At 36.1% G+C, this 17,652-nt stretch overlaps 1 protein-coding gene across 1 annotated transcript in view; it reads right to left on the bottom strand.

Annotated features, from left to right (window-relative positions):
• Positions 1-17,652, bottom strand: part of TRPM7 (transient receptor potential cation channel subfamily M member 7) — a 57,712-nt gene that overhangs the window by 7,109 nt on the left and 32,951 nt on the right. The window contains exons 13-29 of the mRNA XM_059823938.1: positions 17,072-17,125; positions 16,380-16,520; positions 15,797-15,931; positions 14,133-14,413; positions 13,422-13,650; positions 12,050-12,205; positions 11,766-11,909; positions 10,949-11,077; positions 9,755-10,039; positions 8,481-8,655; positions 7,782-7,914; positions 6,820-7,004; positions 5,998-6,130; positions 4,810-5,525; positions 2,630-2,706; positions 1,708-1,767; positions 309-390 (exon numbers count right to left, since the gene is read on the bottom strand). Coding sequence (XP_059679921.1) covers positions 309-390; positions 1,708-1,767; positions 2,630-2,706; positions 4,810-5,525; positions 5,998-6,130; positions 6,820-7,004; positions 7,782-7,914; positions 8,481-8,655; positions 9,755-10,039; positions 10,949-11,077; positions 11,766-11,909; positions 12,050-12,205; positions 13,422-13,650; positions 14,133-14,413; positions 15,797-15,931; positions 16,380-16,520; positions 17,072-17,125 — 3,115 coding nt within the window. The remainder of the gene's footprint in view (positions 1-308; positions 391-1,707; positions 1,768-2,629; positions 2,707-4,809; positions 5,526-5,997; positions 6,131-6,819; positions 7,005-7,781; positions 7,915-8,480; positions 8,656-9,754; positions 10,040-10,948; positions 11,078-11,765; positions 11,910-12,049; positions 12,206-13,421; positions 13,651-14,132; positions 14,414-15,796; positions 15,932-16,379; positions 16,521-17,071; positions 17,126-17,652) is intronic.

Raw genomic sequence — 17,652 nt, 5'->3', positions numbered from 1 at the left:
TAGACAGCTTAATGTGGCTCTCATAAAAAAGTCTGATCCACAACTAACTGATCTTTACAAGTTTCAGCACAGTCCTGACTAGATCACTTAGCTTTTTATGACGCTAGCTATCTGTGGCAAATGCAAGGTAAGAGAATTAAGCTGGCATGACTAGAAGAACCATGCAGGGGCAGATACAAGTAGCACCAATCACAAAAATATTTCAAGATGCTTTAACTTTGTGTGTTTCCTTTGCATTATCTTAGAGTATGCATTATCAACACAATTTAGAGATAAAATTAGGTCACCTGAAAAGACGACACACTTACGTTGTTCTGAATGGACTGCCAAAGGGTCAGTAAACCCACCGCAAGAACTAGATTGTCTTAGACCACAGTCAGTTTGAAGACCCTACCAAAAAAATACATGTATCATTAGTCATCGTTATCATTGTTTTCAACTGGTACTATTTTGGCATACCACCTGCCCAGTTTTCTTTTCTAGGACTATCTAGGATTTTTTTTTTTTTTTTTTTAAACTTCTGGATGTACCTCAAATACCTTGCTGCACAAAAATGTACAAGTTGAGTGTATAATTCAGTTGAAATGCTCTTTACAGTAACCATCAGCTCTAACATTTTCAGGTGCATGTTAAGACTACTGGCCCATACTGAAAGAATTCCATTAAAGAGAACGTTACAGTAAGATACAACTACAGAAATGTACATTACGCTGGATCTCTACAAGCATCAAGTTCAGCTATTCTGTAACATGCCTTTGTTAGCTATCAATTCTCATTCAAGAACTTGGCTCTGACAGAAACTACAGTTTGGTTTGAGCCCACTGAAAATAGGGAGAGAATGTAGAGAAGTCCTGCCACATAAAAACCTAGAGTTTATGAACAGAATTTCCTCATGGATGCATTCCTTAGTAACAATTACATATTTTCTGAATATCTACTGAGGTAGTCAGCTTTTGACAACAAAATATTTCTTTTGCAAAAAGGAGAAAGCCAGCTTCATCACAAACTAGAACTACATGTAGACTGGCATAGGGCTGGAATACTCCTCACAATCAACGTAATAATTTCAATGGTTACCTGAATAAAATGTAAAAATTCAAGATTTTAAAGAACAAAAACTAGAACTTGGAATACTATGCCCTGCTTTGATTCCAAGATATAGACATATATAGATAGATATATATATATATAAAAGAAAGACTATTTCTTTAGATCCCTAGACATAAATACTTCACTGGAATGCAACACAGAGAATGCACCTGCTGACCGTGTCTTCTGAAGTCCCTTTTTTGGGTCTATATGCATTTCAGTGTTCAGCATACATCTTCACCATCTTACAATCAATGACTGTAGTGCCTACATGAAAGGTAAGAATCAAACCAGTCCCACCAGTTAAGATGGGACAACTCTTATTACTAAGTGTCTAAGAACAGTGGTACTGTCTGGAAATGCTACTGGAGTTTGCATCCCAATAGTAGCAAATCCCGGAACTATTTAGACCTACATCAAGGAGACATCCAGCTGTATTTGTACAAAGGTTCAACTGTACAACTTTTTTTTCTTTTTTTTCTTTTTTTATATCATGACCAGGGTTTATCTACAGATAATGATATAAAAACAATAGAGTTCTCTGCCTTTGCTGTAAAGAATACATTCGGTATCTGGTGAAAATAATGTCTCTAATAAATAGAAACCTTCTTTACTTACTTGAAGTCTGGTTGTCTCTATGCCCTCCAATATAGCTTTTTTGAAGTCTTCCTGTTGCTCCTATTAAAAAAAAAAAAACCACAAAGCAAATTGTAAACATTGTTAACAAAAAACCCATGCCAAAGAATACACACACAAAAAAATCTTTTTGGTCACACAGTATACTTATCAGAAGGTCCAGAAGGAGCAACTCAGCAGAACACTGACATTGCAAATGGTCATAATGCAATTCTCAAGTCAGATTCTCCCCCAGATGAGGGATAACTGCAAATGGTAACTTGAATTTATTAACTAATCTTAACAGCTACAGTGAGAAAACTAGTTTTTTTTATATATACTACAGCACTTGGAGGACAAGTTTGTTATGATTAATCACTTTCCATTTAGTTTTTTTAATTATTCTTTAAGAAAACGGAAATTATACATCATTTTAGTTTATGACAAGTTTATTAGAAAGGCTTTTTCTTCTTGGAAGCATAACAAACAATTTTTGTCACTTTTTAAAAATCAACCTTGCTCTATAAAATATCATGTAAATCACTGACCTCCTCCTAAACACTGATCTTGAAATTTATGCGTCAACCGTTTCATTAAACACTAATTATGGGATACATAATTTTATCTTAATTCACAGTTGTAGTCATCTCAGCTTTCATAACCTCAGATCTTGTTTAATATTTCATTGGTATCATATCATGAAGCAACAGTCCTTGATGTGTAGTTAAAGTTGCATGAGTTTTCACTAGATTTTTTTTTTTTTTTTTAATCATAAAACAGATGCAAAATGCATCCTGGAAGGAATGTGTAAGTTCTTTGATTATATTTGCTCTTAAGACTTTTTCAAAACTTATTGTGATGTTACAGTTAAAAAAACCCAAAACTTGTCCCCACTAATATGTTTGACAAAGTCTTCCATGCTTACCTCAATATCAGCACTTTTTTCTTTAATTTTGCTTGCTGCCTCTTTAAAACGCTGTAACTCCATGCTGTCTCTGTGACCTTTGACACAGTGAATTGAAAAAGAGTATTCAAAATCAAAGGCAACCTCCAATGTTCTGACCGTGCCAATAGTTTGCATCACCATAGCAAAGGGTTACAAACCATCTAAGTTCTGTGTGCCTGTTTGCACTAGAGAAGACTTTCCAAACACACTGAAGTAAAAATCAGTGTAACAAAATATTATCTATGAAACTATTGCTTTTCCCGCATTAAGGCGTGGATTACCACAACTCAAAAAGTAAAAGTAACATTTTAAAATTTTACTCAAGCATATGCTCCTCACATGAAAGGAACAGGGCAGTCTGAATTACAGTATTTTAATGCAGGTATGACAAATGAAGGAAAAGCAGACAGTTTTCTTGAGGTAGCTTTTACAATATACCCTTCATCCTCCCAGTTGCAAGAAATACGTTCAGAATTTTACCAAGCATGTGGCTTTATAATGAATGAAGATCTACTTGGCTTCACAATGGAAAGCTGCACTGCATCACAAGTTTTATAAAACATGGACGGTAAGAATGAAGAGTATGTTCTAAATGCTAGAGATGTCAGAAAACCATACACTAAAAATTTGGCTCCAGTAAAATAAGTATAGTTAGTATTCAAAGTTATTAGTGGTGAATTACATTTAAAGATTAGATAAGAGTTATACAATCACTGTCCATTATTTGTTTAGTCTTGCTTTCTGAATTTAAAAAAAGTTTTCTTTTTTTTAAACCATGAGGAAATTATAAACAAATAGCTAGTGAGTGTACAAACGTGTAGATACTCTTTCCTACGCATACACAAATCTAACAATGCTAGTGCATGTAGGTAACTTCTTAGAACTCCAAGTTTCACAGCAGTAGAATAAATTCTGGTCTAAAGATTCAAATTTTTACATCCTCAGCAAACCTTTGGAAAACACTGAGACATCCCTGAACAACTGGGGCAAGATAACACCTCTGCAGGCAACCTGACAATTCCAGATTGTGATCTTCTGCTATACACTAAGCATACTTAAAGTATTATCTACTTTACAGAAATCAGTTAGTAAACCCACACCTGTGTTTTGCAACGAATCTGCCACTGTTTTACCATTCAAATACTTAGGTAACTAACCAAAAACGTGCACCTTTTTACTGTTAGGCAAAACTTGAGGGGAGGCATAATGCTGTATTTAATAAAAGGACTTTGAAAGCTTCCAAAATGTCTGTCAAAAGATAGGTTAGCCTAGGCAACAGTGGAAGATCCCAGTTACAACAGTGTTTAGAAACATAGTATAGGAGGATCCCTCAGCTTGACACAGATACCACAAAGATATTTGTCCAGGATTCCATCAGCCTAAGAAGTCTTCTGTAATTACGTCAGGAAATAGACAATATTTTTAATTTACGCAATGAGACGGTAGGAACTTTATATAATGAGTCACAAAAAGTTTGTCTACAATGCCCATACCAAGTTGTAGAGCTGCTAATTGCACGAAACTGCTGTACTCAACAACTGGCTCATGTTTTTCAGAAAAATATTGTCTATGTGACAGAATTATAAAGAAATGATAATTTAAGTAAAAAAAAAATTCAAGCAACATAGGGAAATTAGAGATGTTAAAAGCAAAAAAAAGCAGAGCAAAATGGTAGAATAAAGTCACCTGCAACCGGAATACACCCAAAATACTATACAATTCTTGATAAGTCAAACCTTGTGGCTTAGATTTGGTCCACAGTTTATGAAGTAGTCCCATAAGGATGTTAGAACATAAATCTTGGTTTTGTAGTTCCATTGCATTGACATGCTGACTTTTGGTAAGTTCATCTTTAATATTCAATTTTCCATGTGAGCCGTCACAGTTGACTGTTGATGTCAAGTTGCCAGTTGACAAAGAGAACTTCGTTTGGGGGTTGTTCTTCGATAAGTTGACAGAGGACTGGTGATCACATTTGTCAACTCTGCAGCTGTAGTTATCATTAGTGTCACTCTCATCATGAATAAAACCACAATTAATGTATCCTCCGTTTTCAACACAAGGTTGGGTGAAAGCAAGGCAAGCAGAGCCAGAAGCAAGAGGATAAGAGCAGCTAATAATGACTTCAGGACATTCAGAATCTACTTTGTTATACTTACCCACAAATGCACCAAATTCTACATTATTATCTCCTTCTGTAGCCTTAGAGAAAACAGTCTCTTCATGCTTTGCTGAAGAATCCAGCTGACTTTTGCAACTGGGCCGAGATGGAGTGCTAACAAAAAATTTAGCTGTTGGGGATGTTACATGAGGCATGCTGTTGGACGAATTGCCTAATTTTTTACTTTTACTAATACATTTTGAGATCTCTGTAGCCTGTATTCGTTGGCGAAGTTCTGGAGGGGAAACAGCATTTGAAAGTAAGGCACTGCCTGAGGAACCTGCCTCTTGAAAGTTTTTTTCTTCTCTTCGGGGAACTGGAGCTAACTCCTGACCAATTGTCTTCTGTTGGACTTCTTTTTCATCACGTATAGAAATGTTACAGAGTAAAGCATTATTACTTTCAAGGCCTCCTTGCGGAAAAGAACCGAAGACGTTTCCAATGCTGTGCTTTTTCCACACAGAAGATCTTAGAGAGCCATCCTCAATGAGGTTTTGTGCCAAATGTTTTGAAATGCTCAATTCCCGTGTGATTTCATTATGAACCTTGCTGGCTTCTGAAGCTTTCTGTGCAGTCAGTGTTTTCAGAGTATCCACAGTTAGAGCAGAGAGATCCTGTAGGTGGCCAATTTGTGAATCTAAAGACTGTAATGACCGTTTTATGTAGTTGACACGATCACCAACTTCCTTTATCTGAATGCACATTTGTTCCACCCTAAGAAAAATCAAATTATGAAGTAGCTATAAAAGGTATTTTTCTCAATATGCAAAAGAAACATCTTCACAACCCTTTCTGCCCATTTAAGGAAAAGACCTCTGAAATTTCAAGATGGTATACACTATAGTGTTGGACTGTTTTGTAATACAACATTTGTACATACTTCTGAATCACAGAATTAACATGCATATCAATAGAGACCCTACAGCACTTGTTCAAATTTATCAGTTTATTAAAACATCATGAGAAGCTAAGTATTACAATTGCCTCAGCTTACTGAGTGCTGCTACAGCTCAGGAAGCATCAATCACATTATTAGTTTCTGCAAACCAACGGAAAGACATTATCTAAAGTTTGCATAAATACTTATTTTCTTGAGCTGCATTGTAACCCCCCTTAAAGCACATTTCAAAAACCTGCAAAAGTTCTAAGCTTCTTTATTCAGAAATTTTATTTGTAAATATTTTACCGTTCAAATGTGACTCGAATCCTCTCCTCACTTCCAGAATGAAATTTATCATCCTTTTCATTGAAATACATCTCAACACACAGCTCTTCAAAATCATGAAGTTTCTTTTGATCTTCTTCTGTCAGGAAGAGTTCTAAAGAAAGATTAAACAGTTAAGAAGATGCATATGTAATGAAGTAGAACAGGTGCTGGAAAATAATTGCCACAACTTTATAAAGGGTGTTAAAAAATAAAAAACAAAACAAAAACAACAAAAAAACCACAGTGCCACCTAAGACCCACCCTTCCTCTCTCCTTGCTAGAAAAAAGTTCAAGGTCAAATATTTCTGCTAAAACAAAAATCAAAATAGTAATTCTGAGAGGATCTGTGCACAATATTATCATTCCTTACACTCCTACCCTCCAATCCCTTTTTCTTTGAGGCAGAAACTAGTCCTTAGCTGGATTTTATCATCTGTGGAACATTTTTTTTTCTTTTTAAATTTTCAAAGGGTTCGCAATAAGAACAGAAGTTTTCCCGAAAGAAAAGAAATCTTCCCCCATCAACACCAACATGAAATCTAATCTCGGTTTTTTGTTTATTTTTGTCATAAGTTAGTTTGACTGCAGATTTCTAAGGGCTGTGCATTATACCCTTCATAAAAACACTGGACTTTGAACAGAATTAGAGTCTTACTCAGTATTAAAAACATGGAAAATTAAGACCTACTTCGACTTTCTTGAGAATATACATTATAACCAAGAACATAGCACTTTTCTGACAGTTTGCTTTAATCATATCAAAAAAGTTACAGCAATTTTTTGCGTAATAACTGTTCATACTTGGTCCATCTGAAGTCTTGTCCGTCTTTCTTCTTTTACATATACAACAGAACAGGGAAGCCATGTGGCTAAGAATAATAAGTGGTGGAGGCAGAACAGGTTTTTCGTGGTAGGCCATAATGAAATGATAGCGTTGATACTTCCACACAATGTTTGAAATTGCCTTGACTTGTAAATACACGTTGCTGAAAGGGAACAGAAAAGCATTAACACATCAAGGCAGGGGGGAAGCTGGGCAGCAGGGGGTGGGGGGCTGTTTAGGTGTTTTTGTTGTAGTTTTGGGTTGGGTTTTTTTTAGACACTTTGATAAGAACCTTGAATTCTGAAGCTAGTTAAGTAAGAGACAAAAGCACATACTTGTCTTTTACTGCAAAATTATTTTAGTGGAAGTTGGAAACACATTCAAGAAAACACCATGATCCAAAGCAAGGAGAGGGTTAAAAAATTCTCTCATCTGGTATCTCAGTACCTTTATTATTATTTCTAAGTAACCCCAGATTTTTGTATCAGACCACTTAATTCTGCAGCCTGCCATTCTTCAGAGTTAGTGAGCTGCTTATTCCTATATATCAAACACTTGCAGAGAACTGTAAAGGACTATTTAGTCTACAATTCAACTCAATCAACTAGAGAATGTTAACTGAATTTAGGAACAACAGTCAATATAAAGATGCAGAAACAATTTTGTTTGTTTTCTGACAAAGAGAAGTTACAAAGTGCTTTCGAATTCTCTTAAAACTTCCAATTTCCCTGGCACATACCAGTCACATCACACACTTCCCTACTTAGTCACGGGCTTGCAGTGAGGAGGAGACCAAGACCAGCCTTAGAACCTGAAAATACTTCCAGCAAATGGGATTGCTTTAAAATGGCATCAGTTGTTCTTATCTTGTCATCTTATTGCAGTGAAATAGAAACTTACCAAAAGATTAGCAAAAATTAACAATTATCCATATACTTACTTGAAAAATGCAATAAGAAGATTAACCATAATTATGTACTGTACAAAGAGGTAGACAGCTTGAAGAAATGGGGTCAACCATGTTCCTGGGCCACAGAGATGAGCAACTTTTTCATCAGAATTATTTGCACATACTGTGTTGGGGAAAAAAAGACATAGAGAAAATACATACAACTTTTAGAACTCCCAGCGGGGCCGGGGAGGGGGGTGGGGGGGGGTGGGGGGAAGATCACTTACAAAGATTGCAACAACCAACTATCATGCACTGGTTCTGCAATTGAAAATGTCTCCATGCATTTAGGAATATGGTAGAAAAATAGAGGAGACTGTTTCTGGTTAATACTGCGGTATAATCATATTATCGGATTAAAAAAATAGCATAATACACCACCACAGCCAAAATTTTTGCATGACAGCCATGGGCGAAAATTCCAAAATCTTGCTAGGAATAGCGTTATGAGAAATTCTGCTTAAGTAGAGTTTTGATTCTAAGCCATTCAAGCTTTAAAAAGAATAATGAAAACGTCAATTCAAGAAGTTACACATCTGCAACCCACAAAGAGGAGATAATCCAATGAATGGAATCAATGTCAACAATACTGGGCATTTCATTTCATAAAATCAGAATTTCGTAAGACCTTGAGAAGATGTTATCAGAGTAAGTTTTCTCCTTGCTTGCTTCAAAATTGCAGTGTCTTACCATCAATTTCATAGGCATACACTTCACCAAAAATCATCCAGTATGGATGAAACACAATATCTCTAGCAAGAGTCCAAGAGGGTGCCTCATCAGGATACAATATTGCCTTCCTGGGAACACCAAAACTAAGTAGTACAAGTGCCATAATCACCACAATGTAAAACATGTTGGCCACCTATTAACACAAAAAAAGTCAGTTAACCCACAAGGTCATAATTACGATTTCACAACTTTAAACACTTCTACAGTGTCAGTGTAAGCTTGATGAATTCTATGTATTATATAAGGAAGAGGGTCTAGGACACTTATATTTCAGTCAGAAAATTTTGTTAAGTGACAAACCCTGTAAAAAAATTTGGGTTTTTTCTGTCCTTTCTTACAACAGTATTTAGTATCTGCAGCCAAAGGCAACTAAGAGTATTTCCTTTGTAACTCAAATACCTATTATGTGGATGAACAGCAGCTGATAAAGAGAAACATGCCTTCCTAAACGCACTCAATGGTTGCACAAAACAGAGGTAGTTTTCCAAGGGCTGAAACACAGAACCTATGCCTCTTGCAAGAAATCAAAGTGAGAAATGAGCAACTTTATGCCCTCATTTTTAAGGAATGACACGGTTCAACTTTGTAGGAACCATTTTATAGGGGGAAGAAAAATAAACACCCCTTCCACCTTCGTATGTACAGTTCTCAAGCCTTAAAATCTTGTTTTAGTTTTACTGTCAGTGAGCTATTCTAAGTTTTTTGGTTTTAAATTTAAACAAGTCGAGTAATTTCTGTGTGAGAGAAGACAAGAACAGAGCCACAATCTATTCCCAGTTTTCCACAGCACAAAATACGAAGGTGCTTTAGGACACTAAATAAGTTAAAGTCTTGCACTAGACAGCACAAAGGCAAGAAAACCAAAACTATAAACAAATCTCAGACCCAAAAGGGAAGCAATGCTAGATGAATCAAGAAAAAGGCACCATCATATTCATTCAAGTCTCTGACATCTAAGAACAAAACAGACCAGAGAAGGAAGATTTGCCAGCTTTTTACAGATATGTGACAGAGAAAGCTCCATAATAGAGGAAGCCTTCTAATCAGTGCTTGTTTTGAAACACATTAAGTTATATTCCAGCTAGCTAATTCTGCACACCGAGTCGTTGATATATCACACTAGGATAAGCAACCTTTTTCTAAATAAAACTTTGAGAAAATTTGTAAATGGATGCAGCAAGAAAAACATATTTCAATTGGGGAAAAAAAACAGTAACAAAAGTAGTACTTACCATTTTCCCAATCATCATAACATAAGGGCCAGCCTGTTGATTTACAGCTAGAAAATCCAGTAATCGCACATACCAAAAAATTATATTGAGACAGTATGTTATTCTTCCAGCAACAAAGACATAATTTTCTCTGTAAGTGTTTTCACCAAAATTCCCCTTTGCTCCAAATCTTAATGCAAACCCGATGAAGAAAGTGACAATGGCAACTGTGTCGCTGATATTGAAGTAATCACTGAACCACACTTTAATCTTCTGATTAATCTTCCCAGCCTCTGACATAAAAATCTGCAATAAAAATGAAAGTCAGGTCTGCCCACATTTATTGCACATGGACCAACACTGAACTATCTGAATCAGTAACATTTTTATACCTGCAAAAATAAAATGTCTATTCAAGTTGGTAACTGTTTTACACTGAAGAATCAAAACCAGTGTTTAACTGTGTCAGCTTCACAAGGACACAGAGGATGTATGTTTCCTTCTGTCTGAACAATTTATGAAGGAATTTTGGTTTTGGCCTTATTTTGGTGTTGTTTTTTTTTCTTTTGAGGCAGTTACTGTTACGAAAATGAGCCCTACCTTTCCACCCCTTCAGCTGTGCCTGAGGTACCAGGTTAATGAACTAACTTTCTCTCTCTCATTTAAAAACTCTTATAGAACTTCTCAAAAGTTTAAAGTCTCTTGCTGACCAGCAATGTTGTAGTTGTGATAGCTATCCTGTCTCGCTAAAGCTTTTTTTGTTTTGTCATCTCAGTCATAGCATAGCGATAGAGTTTGACTAACACTAATAAATAAACACACATTTCACCCCCCAGAAAAGTAAGGTTGTTTATTTCATTACAACTTGTAGTCAGTGAATTAAAGAAAAAAAAGTCAACTTGGGAGTAATTTAAAAAAAAAAAAAAAAAAAGACCAGGATGTCATTGCCAGTTCCTTGCAATTAAGGAGGAAAAAACCCACCTCCTTTTAATAGACCTCACCTCTTCCCCACTGGAAACAGAAGAAAAGCAAGCTAAGTCCAAGCAGTAGGCCAAGAAACATTGGTATTGAAACTAGCAGCCTATACCAAAAAGTTTAAGATAAAGGTCATCATGCACTCTGATGCTTGAAGTTTCTCTTTTTTATAAACACAGTTTAAAGCATACTGTTTTAATTGACAAAGAAAACTAAAATCCCAGATTGTTACAGGCATACCTCACGAATTTTCTCAATTGCTGATGTGAAAATGTAAGCAATAACAATCCACTCTTGAACAGACGGTAATTCTTCCATTTTTACAAGAACCACAAATGTGTAGAGCATGAGGAATCCTAAGTATGCCAACTAAAAAAAGCAAAGAAAATTATATGTATAATTACTGAAGGGTTCTTCATAGATGTGCATGGAATCATTTGATGTGGTATACAATAAAAGCTTCAAGTAGGATTACAGTACTATATTTACCCCTTTAAGTAGACAAGTCATTATTTATAAGGGGATACAAACATTTTCTTCTTAAAAGAGGAAAAATAGCTGTAATAAACTCTTTATTATTAGCAAAGCTTTGTTGTTACTACAGCTATTTTTCCTTTAATACAAACTTTAGAGTTTCTATTACAGTAATTTAAACAAAGCTGTGCATGAACACTTTGGCCTAATAAATTATTATAGAATTCCTGCTACCAACTGATGAAATTAATTACTCAGGCTAGAATAAAAATGTTCATGCTAATTACTCTCTTAGCTTTAAAAAAAAAAAGGGGGGGGGGGGGGGGGGGGGGAAGTACTTCTCAAAGTCAACACCATGAACTTCAAAAAAAACCCCAAACCACAAAGCACTGCATGTGCATATGCAGTTTATCAAAATCAAGTACTTGTCTTTTCCAGCTTAGCAAGGTAAGGGGTTTTTTGTTTATTTTTTAAAAAGTGCTTAAACTGTGATTCAGGTCACAGAGCTACATGTTGGGAAAAGAACACAAAAATCTGCATTAGATTTCCAAATCAAATATGCATTACACAGAAAAAAACTCACCGTATTAAACCAAAACTTCACAATTGGTGCATGATAAAATGCATAAAATTTCTGTGTAATTGGAAGTCTTTTAGGTTTTGCTGGAGTCTCCATATCATGCTTTTCTGAGGTACTGTCCAAGATCCTTACTTCTTTAAACACCTCCTAAAATGAAAGGACTGTTAACCTCACATACAGAAATACATGTTTTTAGACACTCATTTTAACTCTTGCTTTAAATTTAAAAATGTAATTAATTTAAGTTAGAAATATTGTTTGTAATATCTCCCTCCGCCTGACTTTACCATAGGTATTTCATCTGCTGCATTCTGAAAGTTGTTTTCACTGTCATCCATTGCCATTTGATGTGCATCCTGAGATTGAGGAATATGTGACATTTCAGCCTTGGTCTTATATTCCAACAGCAGTATAGCAGGAGGGAGTAAAATACTCAGTATCACCTGGAAAAGATGAAGACTAAGTGCAAATAGTTCATAGCTACATTAAAGTATCAGAATATACCAACACACAGAATATCCTCTGAAAATACATTATCCAAATTTCACTTGTTTGTTATTGAGAAAAAAAAAAATGTAGAAAATAAATTAGTTGTTATTACTTATATACACACTTAAGAAGCTAAGATCACATATACAGAGTGTTCCTTGACTTGAAGATATAGGAAAGGGGAAGAATCAACAAATTCCAAAACTAACAGCCACTAGAAAGAATGTACGCCAAGCCTGAAGATTCAGAGATGTTCTGTTTACACTCTCTTCTTTAATCCACTCCCAGAAACTCTGGAATTGTGTACTGTCAAGGTGTATTTAAAAAGCCTATACAAGTCGCGGTTGTGGCTTTGTTGATTTTTTTGGGGGTGGGGGTGGTATTTTGTTTAGCTTTGGTTTGGGTTTTTTTTCCAACTTACAGTAGAAAAATCAGCTAAGGTATGCGTAAAGAGAGTAAGTGAAAGCTATTTATGTCATTAGCCTGTTACAAAGCAAGCAAGAAAATGGTTAATCAGTTATCAAAGAGGATTTTAGTAGGTCACAAGTTAAATGATGCTTGTAGATATTTTGTAGATAAAGTTTTATTTCATTATATTCCTAGCAACAATTAGGTTTTGGTACACCATCTCAAAGAAATATGCAACTCCCATTTTGGTTCAATTGATCTATATTAGAAAGGGCACCTATCCCTGATTTGCCTACTCGTTTCATTCTGTGCCCTGCTTTTGCTCAGTTTCTTCCTCCAAAATAGGACATACACAAACCTTTTCTACATCATGTCGTATACGCTGCCTGTAAAAAGCCAAAATGCATGAAACTATATTCTTACAGCAAGTTTTCTGTCTGTTAACGTTTTTTACCACTATGTTTTTAGTAGTGGATTAGTATTCACATGATCTCTTTAAGCCTCTGATTAAAGGCTACTTGCCTGGTTTTTGCCTTCTATATTTCTGTACCTTATTTGAAAAGATAATAGAGTGTCAAAAGAAGAGTTAACAATAAATACTTCCAGTTTTGATTATGTTATAGGAGACTGGTTTACAGGATTTATTAACATCAGCTACTTTTGATAGCTTTATATTAACAGCATTTAAACACATGCTTTCCTTCCATTTAAACATAAATTCTGTTGATCCTTTTTACACCAATAAACTGTGACAATGCTTACTTTGTACCATGAATTCTTCCTCATGTTCAGCCTTCCCATCCACATATCTGATAATAACATCTGTGTACAAGTATGCGCTACAAATGGACGAAGCCTTGATGACACTGCTAGCTTCAGACAAGTTGAATTGCTCCAGTTTTTAAGCTCATAGGTTAGTAATTTCATTGCCATAGTTTCATCTTGTCGGAAGGACTGTTCTAACAGTTCAACTGCCAGTTGACCAAACTCACTAGAATGAAGAAAAACCAACAAAACACAATTTAGTAGCTATAGAAATGACCTTGAGTTTAGGTTGAATTTTCTTGTACGATCAAATTCCCAGTAGCACAACTTGAAGGGACTATAACCTGTCCTTTCTGTACAGATATACTGTACAGTAATTTGTAACTATAACATGTGAATCTGTGACTTCTATTAAAAACATATGCAGGCTACAAACAGCTATTACAACATGCAAGGAAATTACATGGAAGTAAGTAAATGGCACATTCACTGTCATTTTAATTTAACTATAAATCATGACTGTTACAGCTCTCAAGAGAGAGCAATATCTTACATAAAACTTCTACTAGAGTGCCACTTAATCCTTTTTGCAAAAAGGAATTGTCTTCAAGTGTGCTAATAGAACAGTTTGGGTTTTGTTCATATATAGCCCACTACTTTTATTGTAAATTTGAAGAAAATATCTTTAACTATATAAATGCAATTTACTTGGAATACTGTTTCAGTTCTTCTGAAGTATCATCAACAAGGTCACTTTGTTTTGCTTCATATGCCATTGAACGATACACTTTGCAAGCAACTAAGGCTTTCGCCATGGACTCCTCCCCATGCTGCCAGAAGAAGAGGGCCATCTTCTGCCTCTTCATTAACACCGCCCAAAGTAACAGCTCATTGAGAGGATAAGCAAAGCGTCTCGTTTCAGGATCATCTATGTCTACTATTTCGTCTTTGGTTCTTTTCTTTTTTCCCTCTTCTGCACCAGTGTCAATCTTAAAAATAAAATGAGAAAGTTACATTTTAAATCTCTAAACTTGGTCATCACATAACTTGAAATAAAATGCTGAGTGTTCCAATATCAAATTGTATGTAATTATTAAAAGAAAAATTAATTTCTGAAGACTTGAAAAGCAGCTGGAACTTCTGTTCAAAAACTTCAGTACCGTCCAATTCATTTTAGTAACTGGGAGACTGAATTACTTTGATTTAGAGATCGGTTCAACAAGGTCAAGTGCTGAGTCCTGCACGTGGGTCACAACAACCCCATGCAACGCTACAGGCTTGCAGCAGAGTGGCTGGAAAGCTGTCCAGTAGAAAAGGACCTGGGCGTATTGACTGACAGCCAGCTGAATATGAGCCAGCAGTGTGCCCAGGTGGCCAAGAAGGCCAACGGCATCCTGGCCTGTATCAGAAATGGTGTGGCCAGCAGGAGTAGGGAGGTGATTGTGCCCCTGTACTCGGCGCTGGTGAGGCCGCTCCTCGAATCCTGTGTTCAGTTTTGGGCCCTTCACTCCAAGAAGGACATTGAGGTGCTGGAGCGTGTCCAGAGAAGGGCAACGAAGCTGGTGAGGGGTCTGGAGCACAAGTCTTGTGAGGAGCGGCTGAGGGAACTGGGGTTGTTCAGTCTGCAGAAGAGGAGGCTGAGGGGAGACCTCATCGCTCTCCACAATTACCTGAAAGGGGATTGCAGAGAGGTGGGTGTTGGTCTCTTCTCCCAAGTGACAGGACTAGAGGAAATGGCCTCAAGTTGCGCCAGGGGAGGTTTAGGCTGGATATTAGGAAAAATTTCTTCACTGAAAGGGTTGTCAGACACTGGAACAGGCTGCCCAGGGAGGTGGTGGAGTCACCATCCCTGGAGGTATTTAAAACCCATGTGGATGAGGTGCTTAGGGACATGGTTTACTGGTGGACTGGGCAGGGTTAGGTTTACGGTTGGACTTGATGATCTTAAAGGTCTTTTCCAACCTAAATGATTCTATGATCAAAAGAAAAGCAGTAACTAACATACCTACATACAAATGAGGAAACTCATGGACACTACTTATGGTAACACATGGCCAAATCTTGCTCCAACTACAAAGCCATGTGAGTCCCCCTCGTTGCTAGAACTGTGCCAGAGATAACTTTTTGGCTCCCTAACATATCAAAGCTTACCCAGAAGACTACTATACAGAAAGATAAACACTCTTTACAGAATCCTGTAAGCATGCTAGACGGTTTATAAACAAGTACAAAAACAGGGCTGAAATTCCAGCTTTATCAAAGTCAGTAAAACTGCTGCTACTCACACTTCAGTGGCACCTGGATTTCAACCAGGTTCTCCACTCTTAACTACTTAAAATAAACCCCACCATGCTCCCCTTACACATCTGTACCTTTGGTTTGTATGGCTGCGCTGTTTTGATGAAGTGATTATGGCGCATTTTTTCTTTCTTGTCTGCCCTGTTACCAAAAGACTCATGGCTTTTACACATCTGAGGAGTAGTACTTGAAGGATTTCGCCCAGATCTCTGTAACAAGAATAAGTGGAAGGAGTTTGGTTTGGTTTCTTTACTCTTACCTACTAGGCATTGTAAAATCATCTGGTTTATAGCTAGATACTTAGTTGAGCAATTAAACAGTTACTTTGCCACTGAAATGGTGATGAACTTATCTAACACCAACAACCAGAATTTTCACTGGATATTTAACAAGTTTTTGTTTGCCCTTTTTTTTTAAAGAAGTCACAAAGTAGGCAGCTACACTTGTTGCTTTACAAGAAGCTAAGATATCTGCATCCCAAGCCTTGGTGAATCTGCATGTTTAGTGCCCATTCTTCCCTTATTAATAGCAAAAGGGGGAATTACAGAGAAGGAATTTAGATGTGCTAGAATAAGGAGCAGGGGGAAAAAAAAACAGTAGTTTTTTTTAATTGAGAACACATGAATTAGCATGTCCTATTATCCAACTGCCACATACCCGATTGTTCCCACTGAGACTATTGTATATAGCTCTAAAGCGTTTTCTTGTATAGGTGCATCTATAGGTTCCTCCCATCAGATACTCAATAACCAGTCCCACATCAATCAGGTTGATTTTATATCCCGGAGGAAGATTTCCCTAGGAATACAAAAGGTATTTTTAGTTTTTCAAATTATATTCTTAAATTTGCTGAAGAGTGTTTCTACATGTTACATCACAGCTCTAAATAAAAAACTAATTAAACCTTTCATGATTAAAAAAAAAAAAAAAATCTACATGACTCAATATTTATCAGTTTCCAAAAAGACAAGGTTATAGCTTCTTTTCTCTATGATCTCCCCCAGCAGGGTAGGTATTCATTCTGTTGGGAGGGGTGCAGACAGGTTTTTGTCTATTGTTTTAAGAGCCAAAATTGCTCCTAGCTGGGACTATCAGCTTTCAATCCCCCCAAAAAGCAAAACAATCACAAGTAAGATGAAAAAGACAACAATCATTGGGTTTAATACCTTTCTGGCAGCAGGACACTATATTGCAGCAAGTATTGGAAACAACAGAATGACTGACGAGGTAGCTTACTGTTTACCATAAAACCTAATTAATAAACCTAAAATTAAATTGACACTAAAACATAAGAAATCATCACAAAACTAATATTGTTAATTTGACAGATTTTTACATTTACAGCGTACCTGTTTGACATCCCGAACAAGATGAAAGAGTGTTGGGTTAGTTGGGCCTTGCTTCTTTATAAAAAAAGAGGGGGGAAAAATTTGGAATGAGAAATTAGAGCGCAATGACAACATGAGAAGATTACAGTAGAAGCCAAGTATCTCTGCATATTGGCTCAAGAAAAAAAAAATCCCTAGTTTTTAAACAGTACCCATGAAAGAAATGCAAATATTTCAAACTACTGTATTAGCTATAGACTATTTCCTTTTTTTTTTCATTTTACTTCTGTTTTAATTTAGGATATAATTTATACACCCATAGTTTGTCCAAAAATAATGATAAAAAAATGCAAATAGCAGCATTATGGGTCTTTTATATTATTAACATATAATATTATAGAGACAAGCTTTAACAAGTAAACTTTTTAATTTACAGGAACACACACAAACTGATATTCGTGTTTACAGTATTGCAGAATCCACAGTAAAAGCTCCCTTACTTTTTACATTTTTAGTCTGAACAGTCCCTCTTTTTACCCAAGTGGATTTTTCTTCCTTCTCTGATTTCCTGTGAGTGCATGAACTGTTACACTTTTGGACAT

The sequence above is a fragment of the Gavia stellata genome, chromosome 13, assembly GCF_030936135.1.
Source record: "Gavia stellata isolate bGavSte3 chromosome 13, bGavSte3.hap2, whole genome shotgun sequence".
Classification (NCBI taxonomy): domain Eukaryota; kingdom Metazoa; phylum Chordata; class Aves; order Gaviiformes; family Gaviidae; genus Gavia; species Gavia stellata.
Note: the sequence above shows the minus strand (reverse complement) of the source record. Positions and strands in the feature narration are given on the sequence as shown.